This window comes from Triticum aestivum, chromosome 4D (assembly GCF_018294505.1).
Source record: "Triticum aestivum cultivar Chinese Spring chromosome 4D, IWGSC CS RefSeq v2.1, whole genome shotgun sequence".
Taxonomy (NCBI): Eukaryota; Viridiplantae; Streptophyta; class Magnoliopsida; order Poales; family Poaceae; genus Triticum; species Triticum aestivum.
In genome coordinates, this window is record NC_057805.1 from 13,946,026 (window position 1) to 13,962,219 (window position 16,194).

The following is a 16,194-nucleotide window of genomic DNA, read 5'->3' on the forward strand; positions in this document are numbered from 1 at the left end:
AGTTTGGGGACTCCTAAGAGCATGGTTAATAGTATAGCCGACTGTTGGCTATAAGAAAGTGTCATGTCATCTATAGCCAACCTCATAGCCAATATGTATAACAATTGGCTATAAGTATGTGCTACTTTATTAATATATGGTGCACCTTTCACTTTCACATAGTGCCTAGAAGCACGTGGCACAGCTAGCTCTTGCGTGAGAGCTCCCTTACATTCTCTCTCCTATCCTCTCTCCTTCAACTAAGCATAGAAATATTATTTTACTCCTTACAACCTGCTGACTATACCTTATTGTATTTGCTCTAAGCGGTTGGGATCCACCGAGAGCATCCAGTTGTAAAGCCGGAAGATCGTTCAAGATGTACGCTTAGTGTTTGAACTCAGGCTTGGTGGCCAAAACTCAAAAATACGATGGTTAGGCTTTTCTGGCCGAGGAGACACCGTATCCATGCCCCTCCAACAGGGACATATGCCAATGATTTGAACTCCAAAATTTACAACAACACCTCCATTTGCCCCTTCAATTATTTCTGTTACTTACTCTTTATTTTCTTTTGTCGGTAAACCCTATCTTTATATCTGCAACTCACTCATACGGAGCACTCGTTTGATGCGGAGAAAACGGTAACTTGGGAGAGAGATTTGGTTGATGGCTAACTTTGTCATTGCTTTGCCATACTATTTTTTGCTGAACTTGTCTTCCATGGGTGTTTAAGTTCTTAGCCACACTTTAACTTGCCTAACAGAATTTTGCCACACCTTTCGCGTGTGTAGCATGTGGGTTTATTTCTCACAGAAAGAATATCGCCTTAGGTGTGCCTAAAACGAAACAACCACCTAAATTTGATCAAACTAGCCTAACTAACTTAAGGTGTGGCTGAGGGTGGTAATGCGTGGCTATGAACCAAACAGCCCCGTGGAGACGAGGGCAGACAAAGCTCGCTGGAGAGGGTTAAGGCTTCAGGCAACTTCCGAACCAACCAACTCAACAACCGTGCACGACAATGTGTTCCAGGCTTGCAGAACATGCTCCATTATTTTTCGTCTCATGTGAGGTCATGTGAGGTATGGGTTACACTTATACAACGCCTCCGGTGTTGACATTCCACACCATTGCAAGCAGCTCGCGTTCACCACAAATCCTCCTCATGTTCCAGGTGCGCCCGACCGAACCTATTTTTTGTCGAGGCAGCGCATCGAAACCTACCATTCCACGGGCAAACTAGCCATATTTACTAGCTCCAGAATCACGGGCAGCAACAACAGCAGAGGCAGTCAGAGCTCATGTAATGATGTACAGATTTACATGCAGCCGCTCGCGCTTGTTACGGCGGTGACCGACGAGCCCGCCTCCGGTTTCCTGGCCGGAAACCTCGAGGGGCCTCGCCGCGCCTTGGCATGATCAGGCCACCTCCCAGATCCCAAACAAACAATGGTTAGCTGGTCCTTGCAAGTCACCAAGTTCAGGCACCATTTGTCATCAGTGGCTGATACTTTGCATAATCTATCCCGTTCAACCTAACACAGCACAAGACCTGCTCAGGCAGTTCTTCGGGTTTGTTTCCCTGCAGAGTTGGAAAGAAGCAGGAACAGTAAATAAACTATCTTGCATATGGCAAAGTGAAAGGAGGTGTTAGCTCAGAAACAGTTATATGAGTGACATACCTGGATGGTTAGCCCAACATCTAGCATGCATATTTTTAGCCTGTCCAGGAATGTCTCGAAACCTTTCCTTGAGATGTAGCCAAATCTATGCATGTCAATGTCAACCTCAAAGTAGTTATCACCCTGCACAGAAAGATAAAATGCTTTCACGCTCCTTGTACAAGTAACAAAAGTACAGGACCTAATGGTATCTTATAGCATTGCACTTATTGCTCAGTGGCGCACTACCTAAGTGCTACTACTAGAAAGGTACTAAAAGAACAACTAACCAGGAAAAATTGATGCTGAGGTCTAGAAAGCACAGGCTTCTCGTTGTATGCATGCATTAGCTTCCTCTCTGCGGCACTTAAAGGAAGGTCCTCCAGATTAGCCACCCGTCCAAGTATCTTCAGCCGTTCCCGAAATGATATACTTGTTTCCATAGGAAATCCTTTTATTTTTTCTACATCATCATCAACCAACCTCTGTTTGGCAAGTCAAACAAGAAGAGTCACAATGTTGTCGACTTCTAAAAATAATTAGTACAGGAAAAAGACTGACTACATATAGTAATTCACGAATGCTTTCAAATGCAAAAGTGCCTCTGCTAAAAATGCCAAAGGTGGCCATTAGCAGATTATCATTTATAAATTGAATTCCTGAATAAACCTCCTTTGCTGAAACCACATTTTATAAGGTCAACCATCAGCCAGCAATGCATGAAAATGTGTAGAATACACCTTTTATAGTTTTTATCTTGGATCAACTATAGAGTTTATGCCTATAAAGTTGACCCTACAGCCCATAACTTACAAGAAAATGCAGTGTATACCTTTTTACCTTCGTAAAATATAAAGGTTTTAGCTCTAGGCCTGAAATCGCCTTTCAGTTATCACTAAAGCTGGTATTCCCAGGTTTAAATGCAGGAAAAGTTTGTTCATCAACTTAAGAATATTCTATATTTCCTGAACAATATCATTCTAATTATTTTATCCATTTCAAGCATCTAGAGAAGCTACTCACTGGGCATTGTACCAATTTTTCGCCACATTCACAAACTGATTAGAAAATGGCCATTCTCAACATAAGGATATTATACCAAACAAACAGCATCTGCACTACGGCATCCGAACTATCATCTTCATTACATATAGCTAACTTATATATACAGAACGTAAATAATTGGCGAAGCTGTGAAATATATGAGAACCATCAAAAATCTTACTCTGATATTCTCTATGAATAAGGGTGAAAGCTCTTTTGAGTAACCTTCGGAAAGCCTAAAATACAAAACAAAGCTCATGCCTTCCCCATCGGTTTCATTCTGAAAGAGTGAAGCAGGATATAGTGGAACCTGATAAAAAATGCATAAAAGGCGACAATGTCAAACCACTGATTAAAATGTGACGGGGGCAAAGAATGTCAGTAGGAAAAAACACTCCAGTTAAGCAAAAATTGAAATTTATCAATCTTAATTACGCAACTGACAATTTACTGAACTACTGCAAGAGAATTCAGGCACGGTAATCTCTTTAGACACAGTTGAACAGGGGCTCTATCATGCCCGTTTGTATCATGGAACCTGATACTGGGAGCACTAACGACTCTTTGGAGCCTAGTTCAAAGCCATGTGGGGCGAAATTAAAGCTTGTTGATTTCTTTTGTAGGATGAACAAGACATTGCCTCTCATAATCAGGTTGCTTTTTTCTGAAGACAAAGCCACAGAACCTCCTTTCCCCGTTGGCCTCTACTTTTTATAGCAGTGTCCTTATCTTGAAAGTTAAAAGTATTCTTCGTGAACACACTGTCTCAGCTAGTAATCATCCAGGGGTCACATAAGCAACTGGTAGGAGGGGGAGTGGATGTACAAGCCCACTGCTCACCAACCAGGTTCAAGTCCTCTTCAACTTGAATTTGGCACATAGCCACATACTATTCTGCTACTTAATTAAATCAGTAACGGGTTCCTCTTTCTCCTAGGTATCCATCAAATGCAAATACCTAACATGTTGCAGCCTTTGTCAAATACAAATATACAATAACTTCTATCGTTTGTAATGCTACTATTTTATTATGTACAAACTGCACATCATATTAAAAGCATAATAACAGATAAACCCAAAAAGATGGCTCAAAGCATGTAAAACACACAGTTACATCTTCACATGTTTCTACCCAAACAAACAAGAGTTTTCACATGTAATTATTACAGAAACTAAGAAACACAAGAAAGGAACTGTGGGCAGAACCTTAGCTCTGAATCAGTGCATCAACAATGTTGTTAACTCTTGAGAATATATTTCGACAAATGTGTAACTGTTTAGCAGAGTCTTAACACACCTGTACATTGACCACCAAAAGAGGTGGGAGTTTGCTGGAGGTTTGAATATCAGGAAGCTTGACAAATCGAGATATATGATGGAGTTTTTGCGGCGATAAGTATACATCAACTCCAAATGGATAGTACGCCGCACAATTTTGAGCAAGCTCTTTCTTCTTATCCCTGAAGAATTTCAATCGAACCAAAGGTCAGTCACTTCCCAAAAGAATCCAGCCTTCCCAAATAAATGTGCATTGTGAAAATGAACAAGGTTGCTAGTACCGTAGTACGTACTATGAGAATAATCAGTGAATGATGTTTACCTGAGATAGTTAGATCCCCGGACTCTGAATGTACCAGGATCAATATGAGACCAGCTATTCAGCACTTTCTTTTCCAACAAACATAACTGTACTTGAGAACCTGCTAGAGGCCTTTCAAGGAAATCCTTTGTAGACACTGAACAAAACACAAATGTTTCTTTAGTAATTTAATTCATGATGCCAGTGTAATTGAGCTTTTAGGAAGAAGAAAAAACTATGTGACCCAGTGATTGATGAAGAATTGCTTACATAGTGTGGACGACGGGTTGGCTTCCCCAGACTTCTTCTTGAACGAGAGCTTCAACGAAGGCATCTTCATCGAATGAGTCGGGCTTGTGGAGAGCGCCCTCTTCTTCTCATTCACACCAACAGCAGAGGCCATACATGGCAAACAGTTATTTGGCAGGAGACCGCAATTGTCCAGTATCCCTCCACTATTTGGGCTAGCACCGCCTGAAACACTCACCCCATCCTCATGGCTAGCAGAGGGCCTCGCACCGTTCTCCAAATTCCCCTTGGGCAGCTCACTGGACCTTGGCTTCCTATGGTGGTGTTCAGCTCCATTGAAGCTCCCACCATTGGCGTCCCTCCCACCATTGGCGTCCCTCATACCCGGCAGTGGCTAGATTAGATAGATGCGCACGATGCCGAGACGCAGTAATTTAATCCCCAACAAGGACGGACGCGCGCAATCTCACGTCCCCATGGTCCCCTGGGCCGAGATCAATCAAATCTATCTATTCCCCAAACAAGCGCAGGCAGGAAAGGCGATTGGCGGAAAGGGAAGCAGCAGGGAGCGCATCCCACCCACCCTACCCACCTTGGAAGGCCGGGTTGCTGTAGGTCCGGCAGTCGCCGGAGGCCGATGCGGCGGCAGCGGCGGCGGCGGGGTTGGAGGGGTCGGGGGGCCCCTCGGCCTCCTGGATGGTCTCCATGGAGGCGGCGCGCGAGGGCGCCTTCCTCCGGCCCTTGCCCCCGCGGCGGCGGCGCCTGCGCGAGGAGGCCCCCCCGGCCCGCGCCGCCTCGCCGGAGCGCGGCGTGCTGGGCTTCCCCACGCACGCGCTCGGCCGCGACACGCACGTGCCCATGCCCGCCCTAGCCGGGGCCCCCCGTCGGCCGAGATCGGCGCGGGGAAGGTGGCTGGCGGGCGCGGCGCTGGGCCTCGTCCGCGTGGGGGTGGTGGAGGTCGGGGCCGGGCTGGAGATCGGTGCGGTTGCGTGGGAGATTTTTGTTTTTATGGGCGGGCGAGCGAACTCTGGCTGTGGTGGTGGAGGGAGGGGGGAGGGAGGTGGTGGTGGTGATGGAGGATGAACAGGGAGGCGCTGGCTGCGGTGTGCCTGCGCGTGTGTGCGGGGCGGGCGGGCTCGGCTTCCCACACGAGTGCTGCCGCTGCGGGGTGGTGGGGGAATGGAGATTTGTTGGAGGGGAGGCGCCGCGCTCCTGGACGCGGTCCTTGGTGGGTGCTCTGCTGCTTCCTTTTGTTCGTGGGTGGCTCGGCCTTTCTGGTTGGGTTTGGGTCCGGGTTCGGGTGGGGCCCGCGGCTTTTGCTTTTCTGGTGGGAGTTAGGGGCAGGCTTTTTCTCTGGGTGAGGGAGTGACGACCGACGTGCAATGTGCGTCGTGTAGGTGAGATTGGATTTGACGCCATGCGGTGGTTGTCCGGCGGCCGCGATGGACGAATTTGATCTCATCTTTCATGCGCGGACACGTTCGGAATTTCGGATACACAATGATGTCCTCCCGTCTATGTTTGAATCGTCCGACACATGCGTATGATTGATTGATGGGATGAAGGGAGAAGAGAAGGGGAAAAAACGACACAGACATGTCCGGACATGTTCATATCCTCTTCATATATGGTGGGCTGAGTTTTAGGGTTTTTTTTTTTACGGATAGTCTGAACATACGGTTCGTGTCGAAGATCTCAGTCGAAGGAGCATTTAGTGTCTTGATATCGTCCCGACTGTTCGGCCAGACAAGGGGATGCTCTAAGGGTAAAAAAAACGTATGCATACGTTGTGCAAGGTAAAAAGCCAACTCCCGGCCTGACCCTCCGTCGTGACGTCCAGTGTTACACCGCACGGTGGCCGCACGAAGAGTGCGTTGACCATTGGGGAAAAAACGAATTTCGCGCGTTGACCGTTGACTAGATTTGCCAGATTTGGGACGAAGCATCCATCCGATCCAGGTGCACTGAACGCGTACCATGGTCCATGGGGGGCTTGTGGTCCTTCACCAATCACCATCCTATTTCTTGCCAACATTTGGTACGATGCTACCGTCGGGTCTCCGTTTTACCTCTTGAAAAACTTGTTTCTCCTACTTAATCTTTTGGATCCACACGCCTTGCACGAAACTTAGTGGCTAATCCTGGAAAACGAGCGCGAACATAGTTTTCTTTTTTCTTAAGCTAGGAGACAATCTCTTTGTGTTAACTAGTAAATGTGTGCCTGCAATGCGCGTTGATATTAGGCGGTGAATTAATTTCGCGTAGATATTAGGTAAGATATTATTTGCGCATTAATTATGTAATTGACATTTATGTAAATATTTGGTATGATATTAATCTGCGCTAAACATGTTGAGCGCTCACCATTGAAACAATGTAGGTCGTTCGATTGACCTAGTTTGTGGCCGAGATTAGTAGGATCTGCCCCTTTGGATCTTTTTATACTGATGATTATGTGCTATATAGATATAGATAAAGATAAGATATGTTTTGGATCTTTTTATATTGGTGATATGGTATATAGATATAGATAGATATAGATAAATATAAGATACGTTTTGGATCTTTTTAGTATATTGATGATATGGTATATTGATATAGATAGATATAAGATATGTTCTTCAGATTTATAAATCAATGTTGGATACTGATGAAACTAATAACTCTATCATGCCAGAAGAGAGCACATCTTCCCCATGGGCACACGCTCGTGCATGTGCGGTCAGAACGCGTAGCAACTTCCATTGGAAGTTTCAAAAAATAACTAATAACCTTATCAGGATGATGTTCCCATTTTGCTTCCTTATGAAGCAACGTTTGTTTCCTTATTCAATTTTGCTTCCATATGACAAATTATGTTTTCGATTATGGTGAACTTTATTTGTAGTAACACTTAGTTTTGCTTCCTAACAAGAATACTTCTCTTTCGGTGGCCAATAAGATTATTCGAAGACAATCAGATGGTGTTTCCTTCTAGTATATGGTTTCCATTTCCCAACATAGTAGGGGGCTCATAACTCTAGCAAGATGAGATTTCACATCATCTAGTTTGCTTAGGAAGCAAAACTTATTACGTCATTCAATTTTGCTTCCATATGAAGAAATCGTGTTCCAAATGTGGTGAGTTTATTTCGAGTGACATTTGGTTTTGCTTTCTATCAAGGATATTTTTATTCCGTTGGCTAACAAGATCATTTGCAAGACAAATGAAGAGTCTTTCAATCTAGTGTTTTGTTTCCAACGTATAAAAGATGTGCTTTGAACGACCAAAGAATTGTTTCATTAGCATTAGATTGCGTACAATGAAAAAAAATGTTTCTATCAACATTGATTCTGAATGATTAAAGATTTTTCTCCCAAGTAAAACATTGCTTGCTTCCAATGTATAGAAGTATTTGTATTTATCAACACTGCTTCCAACAAAGAATATAATTTACTTCCAAAGAAAATAACTTTTTCCTACTAAAATTAGAATTTTGTTCGATGGAACTAGGATGCGTCACATAGTTAGGTTGTATCATTTGTGTGAAACACCACCGCGATAGTAGGGCGCATGCGCGAGGAAACACCAGCGGGACCATCGAAGCGTGTGTCTACCTTGTCAGCGATGGTGAAGTCACGAGACACATTGACAAGATCATAGAATCACACGCTCTGGGTGACACATGCTTGAACATTGGCACCGCAAAATGCAGAGGAGTGTTTGCAGGGAGGAGAGCGTCAATCGGATCGAAGGAACGATAGTGAGAGCAATGTATGACGTTGACGAGGAACAATTAGGGCTCATCGACGGCCTACAACAAGAACCTCCCTGCTTGTGGGCAATCACTATACAGTGGTAAACCACCTGCTTGTGTTTCTCCATCAGCCACAAATTAGGAGGAACATAGAACGTTGTGGAGCAATTTGTTGAAAAAAAGTGTGTAAACCATGCTGGCCGCCTATTTAGATGGTCAAACATGTGTTGTGTTTATTTATTTAGAACATTCAAACAGGGCATTCTCCTATGCGTCGTCGCATGCATCTTATCTCCTCCATCGTTGGATTTCCCAATCTAGTGTCTCGTCCAATCGGATTTCATATCACGGCTGGGCAATGTCTTCAAGCTCATGGGCAAGATGTCCTAAATGGTTGCCTATTTAGATATCTTAAAGTTGGTCCGCGGTATATGTTATACCACTTAGGCTCGGGATGGGAGTTGAACCCTTAGCACTTGAACTTTGCTTTTATTCGCGCGCTTCCAAAAACTTGTGAATAACAAAAAGTAAGAATGCAAATTCTGTCGGCTTAAACTCTCGAAGGTGCTCATAGGGATATGTAGTGCATCCATAGAAACTAGTCGTGTATGTGAGCGCCCGCGTTTATACTATATTTATCAAAAAAATAATATAAAGATTGCACCACCACGCAAGTTCTACCCTTTACGATTTTGAGTTCTGTTTGATTGTATAACACAAGAAAAACACAATGAGTTGATAGTAGACTTTTATACGAGAATCCTTGGGAAATATGTTTAATCCTACAAATGAAACACTACATAAAGGAAAAGAACCTCTAAAAATCATGTATAACTCATTTGAATCTTGTCTTAAATCAAAGAGACATGGCGTGTCCACTCGCTGGCTAATCCGATGGATCATGGATTGATGTAGTATTTGTGAAGGCAAAAAAAGGGCAAAGGATGCTGGAGAGGTTAAAGTGACGAAGTGACAGATGAGACGAGGCACACGCCTTAAATTAAATGTTTCCTTGTTCTGAAGGCTGTCTCTCCTGGGAACCTTTCCTGGTGTACGTGGAGGCAAAATTTCATGTTTTAACCCTTTTTTGGAAGTTAATTCAGATAACAAGCACGTATGAGTATCCAGTGAGCTGAGCTGCTAGGAGGCGAGTGCACTCCCGCTGTCCGCCGATCCGGCGCCGGCGGCCACAGAACACGCCGTGCTCCACGTGGATACGGCGTCCACCTTCCTGTCGTGCGCTGCTCCTAGCCACGGCAGCCACTTCCCGCTGAGTGCTCCGCCGCGCCGCCATTAGGGTTTAGCTCATGAACTGCCTATAGCTCTGTCTCCTCACCGACTGGCCTCGAATCTCCGCTGTAAGTTCTTCCTGGTGTAAGTCTGAGCTGCAACCCCTCTCCGATTTGATGCATGCCTTCCCCTCTCCCTCCTTGATGCATGCCTTGCTCGCTTCTAGTCTGCCCTAGCTTCGCTGGCTGCTGGCCTTCGCTCGCTTCTTGTGGGGCTCCATGGTTGGTCTATGCTTCGAGGATGCCATGCTGGCCAAGTATGGCTGCGGGACTGTCGAGGCGGTGGCGGGTCGCAGCCGCCCCGCCGGTGTGCTGGCCGCCGTTCTCAACGAAGGTTTTTCGTTCTCCCCTGCGTTCTTTGCCTCGCTCCTGGTTAGCTGGTTCGAAGGCCACGCCAACGGCTACCGGGTCAGCCGTCATCAGCGTGGTTTTTTTCTTTTCCATGTTGCGCATGAGTGCATTGCCAAAGAGATAGTGCTCCGCGATTGCTGGAGGTCCGGCATCATTTTTGTTAAGATGTCGCTTTCCAGCTCGGCCCCTTCTGCTCGTCCGCTTGCCATGCATGCGTCTGAGCTCGTGCCGTGTTCACGCCATGATGCTTGGCTCGCCAACTCTTTGCTGCCTTCTCTGCTTGGGCCCCGCCCTGGCTCCGCGCCTAGGCATCAGGGTAGCGATCGCTTCATTGCGTCCCTTTCGCATGCCCAGGTTTTCGGGGGAGGCAGCGCTTGTCTTCCCGCTGAGCTCTCGGCTGCATGCAGCAGCACGCCCGAGTGTAATCAATTGATTACCTGCAATAGCTCATTAACTCCGCTGGCGCCGCCGCCTTGTAGCCAATCCGCGGAAGATCGCCCTTTTGATCTTGCCGGATCGCATGGCAACGTTTCGGCTGACCGAGACGGCGTCCAGTAGGCTCCTCTGACCTTGAGCAGCCCCACACCCTATAGAGACGCTTTGCTCTCTAATCCTGCCAAGGGTGCTTCTGCTCCTGCCTCGCGTGCGGCGCCTAATCTGCTTTTTAGATACGGGAAGCCCAGGGACCTACACCGCCGTTGTTTCCGGTGTCTCTCGTGCTGTCACCGCAGGCGGGATTGCCGGGATCCGGCTGTTTGCTGGCTCTGCCGCGCCATCGGTCACCTCAGCTTCCAGTGCCCCTTGCGTTCCTTGCGCTCTGCCCCGTCCTCGTCTACAACCTTATATACCACACCCCAGGCCGTCTCCTGCATAGACACCGCTGCCTCCGCCCCCTCGCTTGACCTGCTTCCTCTACACCTGGCTCCCAGCTCCCGCCCCGCCATGGAGCCGGTCGTGCTCGGTCGCCCCACCTCGCTCGATGTCCACTATCCCATGGTCTTCGACCAAAACTCCCTAGTCTGTTTGGTCAACATCTCCCCTCCTAGAGCTGCGTTCCTGCCATGGCTCCGGCGTGTTTTCCGGCAGCTGCTTGGCATCTCGGCGGTCCGTTTCGCTGGCTCTGCTGTGGGCACCGTCTTTGTGGTGTTCCAGCGGGAGTCTGAGCAGGCCCGCGCCATGCGCGCCAGCCCGCTGGAGGTTGGAAACCGCTTGGTTCACATCCTGCCGCATAATGCGGGCGACAACGCCTTCTCCTTCTCCTTCCGCCATGTGGTGAACCTTTCTCTGGAGAAGCTGCCCCTCGAGCTCTGGAACAGGCGGGGCGTTGCGGCCAGCGTAGCCGGCTTCGCCAGCCTCTTCAGGGTTGAGCATGCCTGTCTGCATGGTAGCGAGTTTTCAAGCATCTTCGTGCTGGTCAAGGTGGAGGCCCTCCAGCACATCCCGCACCACCTGACGTTCCACCGCATTGATGGCGCCGGCATCTACGCCAACGTCGTTATCAATGAGGTCTGGGACGTCGCTTGTTCGCTTGGTGCCCCTTCTGCTCCGCCCCGTCCTGCTGGCCGAGTCGACGGCGAGATCGGTGAGCTCCGTCCGCTTGCTCCCCCACGCCAAGGCCACGCTCATCCTCGGGCATCTGCGTCGGGCTCTGATCAGGCGGCGGATGGCCTTGGCATGGCGGACAGAGCCTTCAGGGCCTTTCTGCACCCGCATCTCGCCTCTGTTAGAGACTGCATGGCGATGCTGAAGATCTCCTTTAAGCCCAAGCTCACCAAGGGTGCGGTTTTCTCCCTCCCCACGGCGGCGCAGATCGGGCATGAAGACGAGGGCCGTCATTGCCTGCTCTCCTCGCTTTTGGCGGCGGATGTGCGCAAGCCGCGCGCCCCGGTCTCCTTCGACCCAGAGGCGATGACCTTCTCCTTCCAGTTAGAGCTCAGCAACTGCCGCTCTACCTCCGGCGTCATGCCAGTAAACCCGGTGGCGATGGATGACGGCTACTTCCCGTGCTTTGATTACCTCGCGGGTTTGCTCCCGCGGGAAAGCTGTCGCTCCCTGCTTTTCAAATTCTGGCCCAAGGTGGTGGATGGTGGGTTGTGTGCCCGTACGCTGCCGCTGCTGCCGGCCATCGAGTCCAAGTACCCGCCCAAGCCCAACGTGCCAGCAGGCCTGCTTCCTGCTGTTGGGCCTCCGCTATCCCTGGCTGGTGGTGACATCACTCCTTTTGAGTCTCTTTTCCCGGGCCAGGATCACATGCAGGCTCACCATATCCTCACGTCGCGGCCGGTGTGCACACGGCCTGCGGCCCATGTGCCGCGTCCAGAGCCTGGGGTGCTACCCATCAGATACTTGTCTCCGGTGGCGGCCACAGATCTCAGGCATGGGGCTTGCGCTGCGCTCCCCTCCCACATCGCAACGGCGTTCTGCAGCTGTCGCGAGCCGCCGCGTGAGCCCGAGGCTGGCGACCTCAACCGCTCCCTGCCTGCGCTCCAGCTTTTCCCTTCGCCTGCGCCCCTCATCGGTTTCTCGATCGGGCCGGCCGCGGCTGTCCAGGTGCAGGCTCTCGACCTCAACTTGGGGCCTGCATCTGGTCTAGCGGAGCAGGAGACCCCCACCCCCGGCTCCGATGAGCAACTCCTCGGTGGCCAGCCCGTCCAGGCGCCGGTGGCTGCCTCTCCGTACCCCCATCGCAGCCCCCGCATCCGCGCTGCGTACGACGGGGTCCGTCTGGGCTCGGTGGAGCGCGCCTCCAAGCGCAAGGCTGCTGCCTCTGCTTCTGCCTCCAGCGGTGGCTCCTCTGGCAGCCGCTCAAGTGCCTCTTCCTCGAGACGCAAGAAGGCCAAGGCGGCAGCGGTGGCTGGTCTCTTGGAGTTGCCGCTGCTGAGCACGCCCGCGCCTCTGACTAGAGGCAAGCTCAAGCAAATTGCTCTGCATTGTGACCTCAACGCCGATGCCATCCTGGACCAAGCCCGTGCACGCGAGCCAGCAAGTGCTTCTGCCAGTAACTCTGCTCCTGCCAGCCAGTGCGTCTCCAATGTTCTTGATGTGTAGTGCATGCTCCTTTAAGTGCCTTCTAATGCTACCTGTTTCAGCTTTGCTCTATGCTAAGTTAGTTCATCGTTCTACCTTTTATCCTATGATCTGCCTAGTTCTGCAGTTAGGTCCTGTCCAAGCTAGTTTGCTGCTGCTGTTATGTTCTTCTGTCAGTCTGTATCGAGTCCGCTTGCATCCCTCCTATGGGCTTCATGGTTTCAGTAGTTTGTTTCTGCCGAACATGCTTTTGGCTTTTCTCGTCTCCTCCATGGGTTGTACACTCTTGCTTATATTATGAAGATTCTTATTTGGAACGTTTGTGGCCTCGGTGATGATGACAAATGTTCGCTAGTTCGTGATGTTCTAACCTCTTGCCGCCCTACCATTGTGAGTTTGCAGGAGACAAAACTGCAAGATCTCGCTCAGTCCAAGCTACGCAGTTTTCTTACCGCCAACCTTTCTAATCATGCGGCCTCTCCTTCTGATGGTGCCTCGGGGGGCATTCTTGTTGCCTGGGACTCAACCGTGGTGACTAGCCAGCCAGTCTCAACACACAAGTACCATGTTACTGTCAGCTTTTCATCCACAACTACCAATGCTGTTTTCGTGCTCACATCAGTATATGCTCCCTGTCTGAATCGGGAGAGGCCTCTTTTCTTTGAAGCTATGAACAATATTGCTGTGCCAGCTGAGGCCCCGTGGATGCTTGCGGGTGATTTCAACATGTACCGGTTTGCTTATGAAAAGTCTCGAGGAAATATAAACTAGAGAGTCATGGAAACTTTCAATTCCTGGGTCAGGGATAACGACCTGGACGATGTTCAGCTGGATAACAGAAATTTCACCTGGTCCAACAAGAGAAATGCCCCTACGTTGGCTCGGTTAGATCGTGTGTTGGAAAATGCTTTTTGGAATCTGGGTTTCTTGCAGACCACTGCCGCCGTCGTGCCAGCCACTACTTCTGACCACACACCCATTCTGGTCCAGTTCGATACTAATGCCATGAGAAGCAGCTTGTTTAGGATGGAGAACCACTGGCTAGCGATGGAGGAAACTAGAAGCATAATCACTGACAGTTGGACAAGGGGACACAGAACCATGTTTTCTTCAGCTTCTGTCATCAGTTTCAAGATGAGGAGAGTTAGAGCTGCCATCCACGCTTGGAGCCGGAAGAAATCAAGTCTCAGAGTTTATATAGACAACAACAAGCATGTGGTGAATTTCCTGAATGCAGTCGAGGAAAGGCGCCCCCTTCCAACTCTCGAAGCTGTGCTTCGGGAGATCGCCTCTGCCAAGGTTGAGCAGCTAGTTTTATGGCTAACTGCTCTTTGGCGTCGTCGTGCCAAGATTCGTTGGTGCGTGTCTAGAGATGAGAACTGCCAGTTCTTTCACGCTGCTGCTAATTGCCAGGCCCGCAGAAACAAAGTTAGGGTTCTTGTTCAAGATGGAGTGGAGATCTACCAGAACAACCTCAAGCTGGCCCTGGCTACTAGTTACTTCAAAAGTTTGCTGGGTCAGCCTGCGATGTCTTTGCCTACAGTTCAGCTCAGCTCCTTATATGCGCCAACGGACCTGACCGAGCTTGTGGCTGATTTTACTTGGGCAGAGATTGTGTCCGCAACCAATGGAGCCCCAAATAACAGGAGCCCTGGCCCGGACGGCTTCACTAATGAGTTCTACAAGGCCTTTAAGCACCTGATCAAGGATGATATTCTGAAGTTCTTTGCTGATTTCCATGCAAACAATGTTTCGCTGGAAGGAATTAACATGGCCCATATCACTTTGCTGCCTAAGAAAGATACCCCGCTTGTTCTGGGCGACTACAGACCTATCTCCTTGGTTCACAGTATGCCCAAGTTGGTCTCTAAGGTCTTAACAAACAGGTTTCAACGCCGAATTCCGGATTTGGTGCACCCTTTGCAATCGGGCTTTTTGAAAGGTCGTTCGATCATTGAAAACTTTGCTCTAGCCACCGAGTTGGTTCAGACTGCTCACAAAAGAAAGCTGCCAGTTGTCGCCTTAAAGCTAGACTTTCAAAAGGCCTTTGACAGTGTGAGTTGGAGCTGCCTTTTACAGATCTTTCAAGCTCGAGGCTTCCCGCAGAGATGGACCCAATGGATTTCCTCCCTTTTATCCACTGGCAAATCGCGTGTTTTAATGAATGGTGAGCTTGGTGATGTTTTTTCTGCCAAGAAGGGCTTCCGTCAAGGGGATTCTCTCTCTCCCTACCTTTTCATCTTGGTTGCGGATGTGCTTCAACGCCTATGCTGCATGCATTTCCAGGCCGGCAGTTTGCTGCACCCCCTCGGTTCAGATGTTCTGTTTCCAGTTTTGCAATATGCGGATGACACTCTGCTCATCTTCCAGGGAAATTTACAACAAGCTCAGGTTATCAAAAATATTCTTTCTGCTTTCTCGGATTTCTCTAGTCTGCAAATAAACTTCCACAAAAGCACTTTGGTTTCGGTTTCAGTTGAGACCGACACTGCTTTGGAGTTTGCTCATCTTCTTGGCTGTCCAGTCTCCTCCTTCCCGTGCACGTACCTCGGCCTGCCTTTGTCTCTGAATAAGATTACACATGGTATGCTCCTACCAGTGATTCATAAAGTTGACAAGAGGCTGTCGGGCTGGCTAGCTACTTTTCTTTCCTGGGGAGGCAGGCTTACGCTAATCAACTCGATGCTTGCCGGCATTCCGAGCTACTTCATGACTTGATTCCCATGGCCAAAGGAGTCCATCAATAAGCTGGAGGGTTTGCTGCGCGCCTTCTTCTGGCAAGGGAAGAACAAAACCTCGGGCGGCCACTGTCTTGTGGCTTGGGACAGAGTTATCCAGTCACGGCGTGCGGGTGGCCTGGGAGTCAGGGATCTATCTGTTCACAACCAAGCTATGATGTGCAAATTTGTGGCCAAAGTTCTTCAGTTTTCAGACATACCCTGCTATCAATGGCTGGCCTCGCAATACTATAGAAACAATCTACCCAGTGGCAACAGCTCGCGCGACACAGCTTTCTGGAGAGGTCTCAAAACTTACATTCCGCTGGTCTTGTTTTCCTCTCGCTGCTCACTTGGCTCCGGGGCTCTCGTTTCCTTTTGGCAAGATCAGTGGCTCGAGGTTGGAAGGCTGATGTTTGTGCTGCCAGTTTTATACTCTTTTGCCAAGGATAAGCTTTGTTCAATCCAGTCGCAAATAACTCAGGATGGTTGGGATATACAGCTGTACCCAAATCTCTCGCACACAGCGACACAAGAGTTGCAGGTCCTGCTTGATCT

At 49.0% G+C, this 16,194-nt stretch overlaps 1 protein-coding gene across 1 annotated transcript; it reads right to left on the bottom strand.

The window, feature by feature from the left end:
- Nucleotides 1–1,013: 1,013 nt before the first annotated feature.
- LOC123095755 (uncharacterized) lies at nucleotides 1,014–4,903 on the bottom strand. Its single transcript, XM_044517319.1, has 7 exons — nucleotides 4,537–4,903; nucleotides 4,288–4,423; nucleotides 3,985–4,147; nucleotides 2,869–2,997; nucleotides 1,934–2,128; nucleotides 1,665–1,787; nucleotides 1,014–1,564 (listed from the first exon to the last, which is right to left on the bottom strand). Exons 1-7 carry the CDS (start codon nucleotides 4,895–4,897, stop codon nucleotides 1,463–1,465), a joined length of 1,209 nt encoding a protein of 402 aa, XP_044373254.1. The 5' UTR covers nucleotides 4,898–4,903; the 3' UTR covers nucleotides 1,014–1,462.
- Nucleotides 4,904–16,194: the final 11,291 nt, after the last annotated feature.

Excerpts from the sequence above, each read along its gene's own strand:
- LOC123095755 (XM_044517319.1), bottom strand. The coding sequence starts at position 4,897 with ATGAGGGACGCCAATGGTGGGAGGGACGCCAATGGTGGGAGCTTCAAT. Across the intron at positions 4,148-4,287 it reads CGGGGATCTAACTATCTCAG|GGATAAGAAGAAAGAGCTTG; the intron begins GTAAACATCATT and ends GAAATTCTTCAG. Across the intron at positions 2,129-2,868 it reads TATTCATAGAGAATATCAGA|AGGTTGGTTGATGATGATGT; the intron begins GTAAGATTTTTG and ends CTTGCCAAACAG.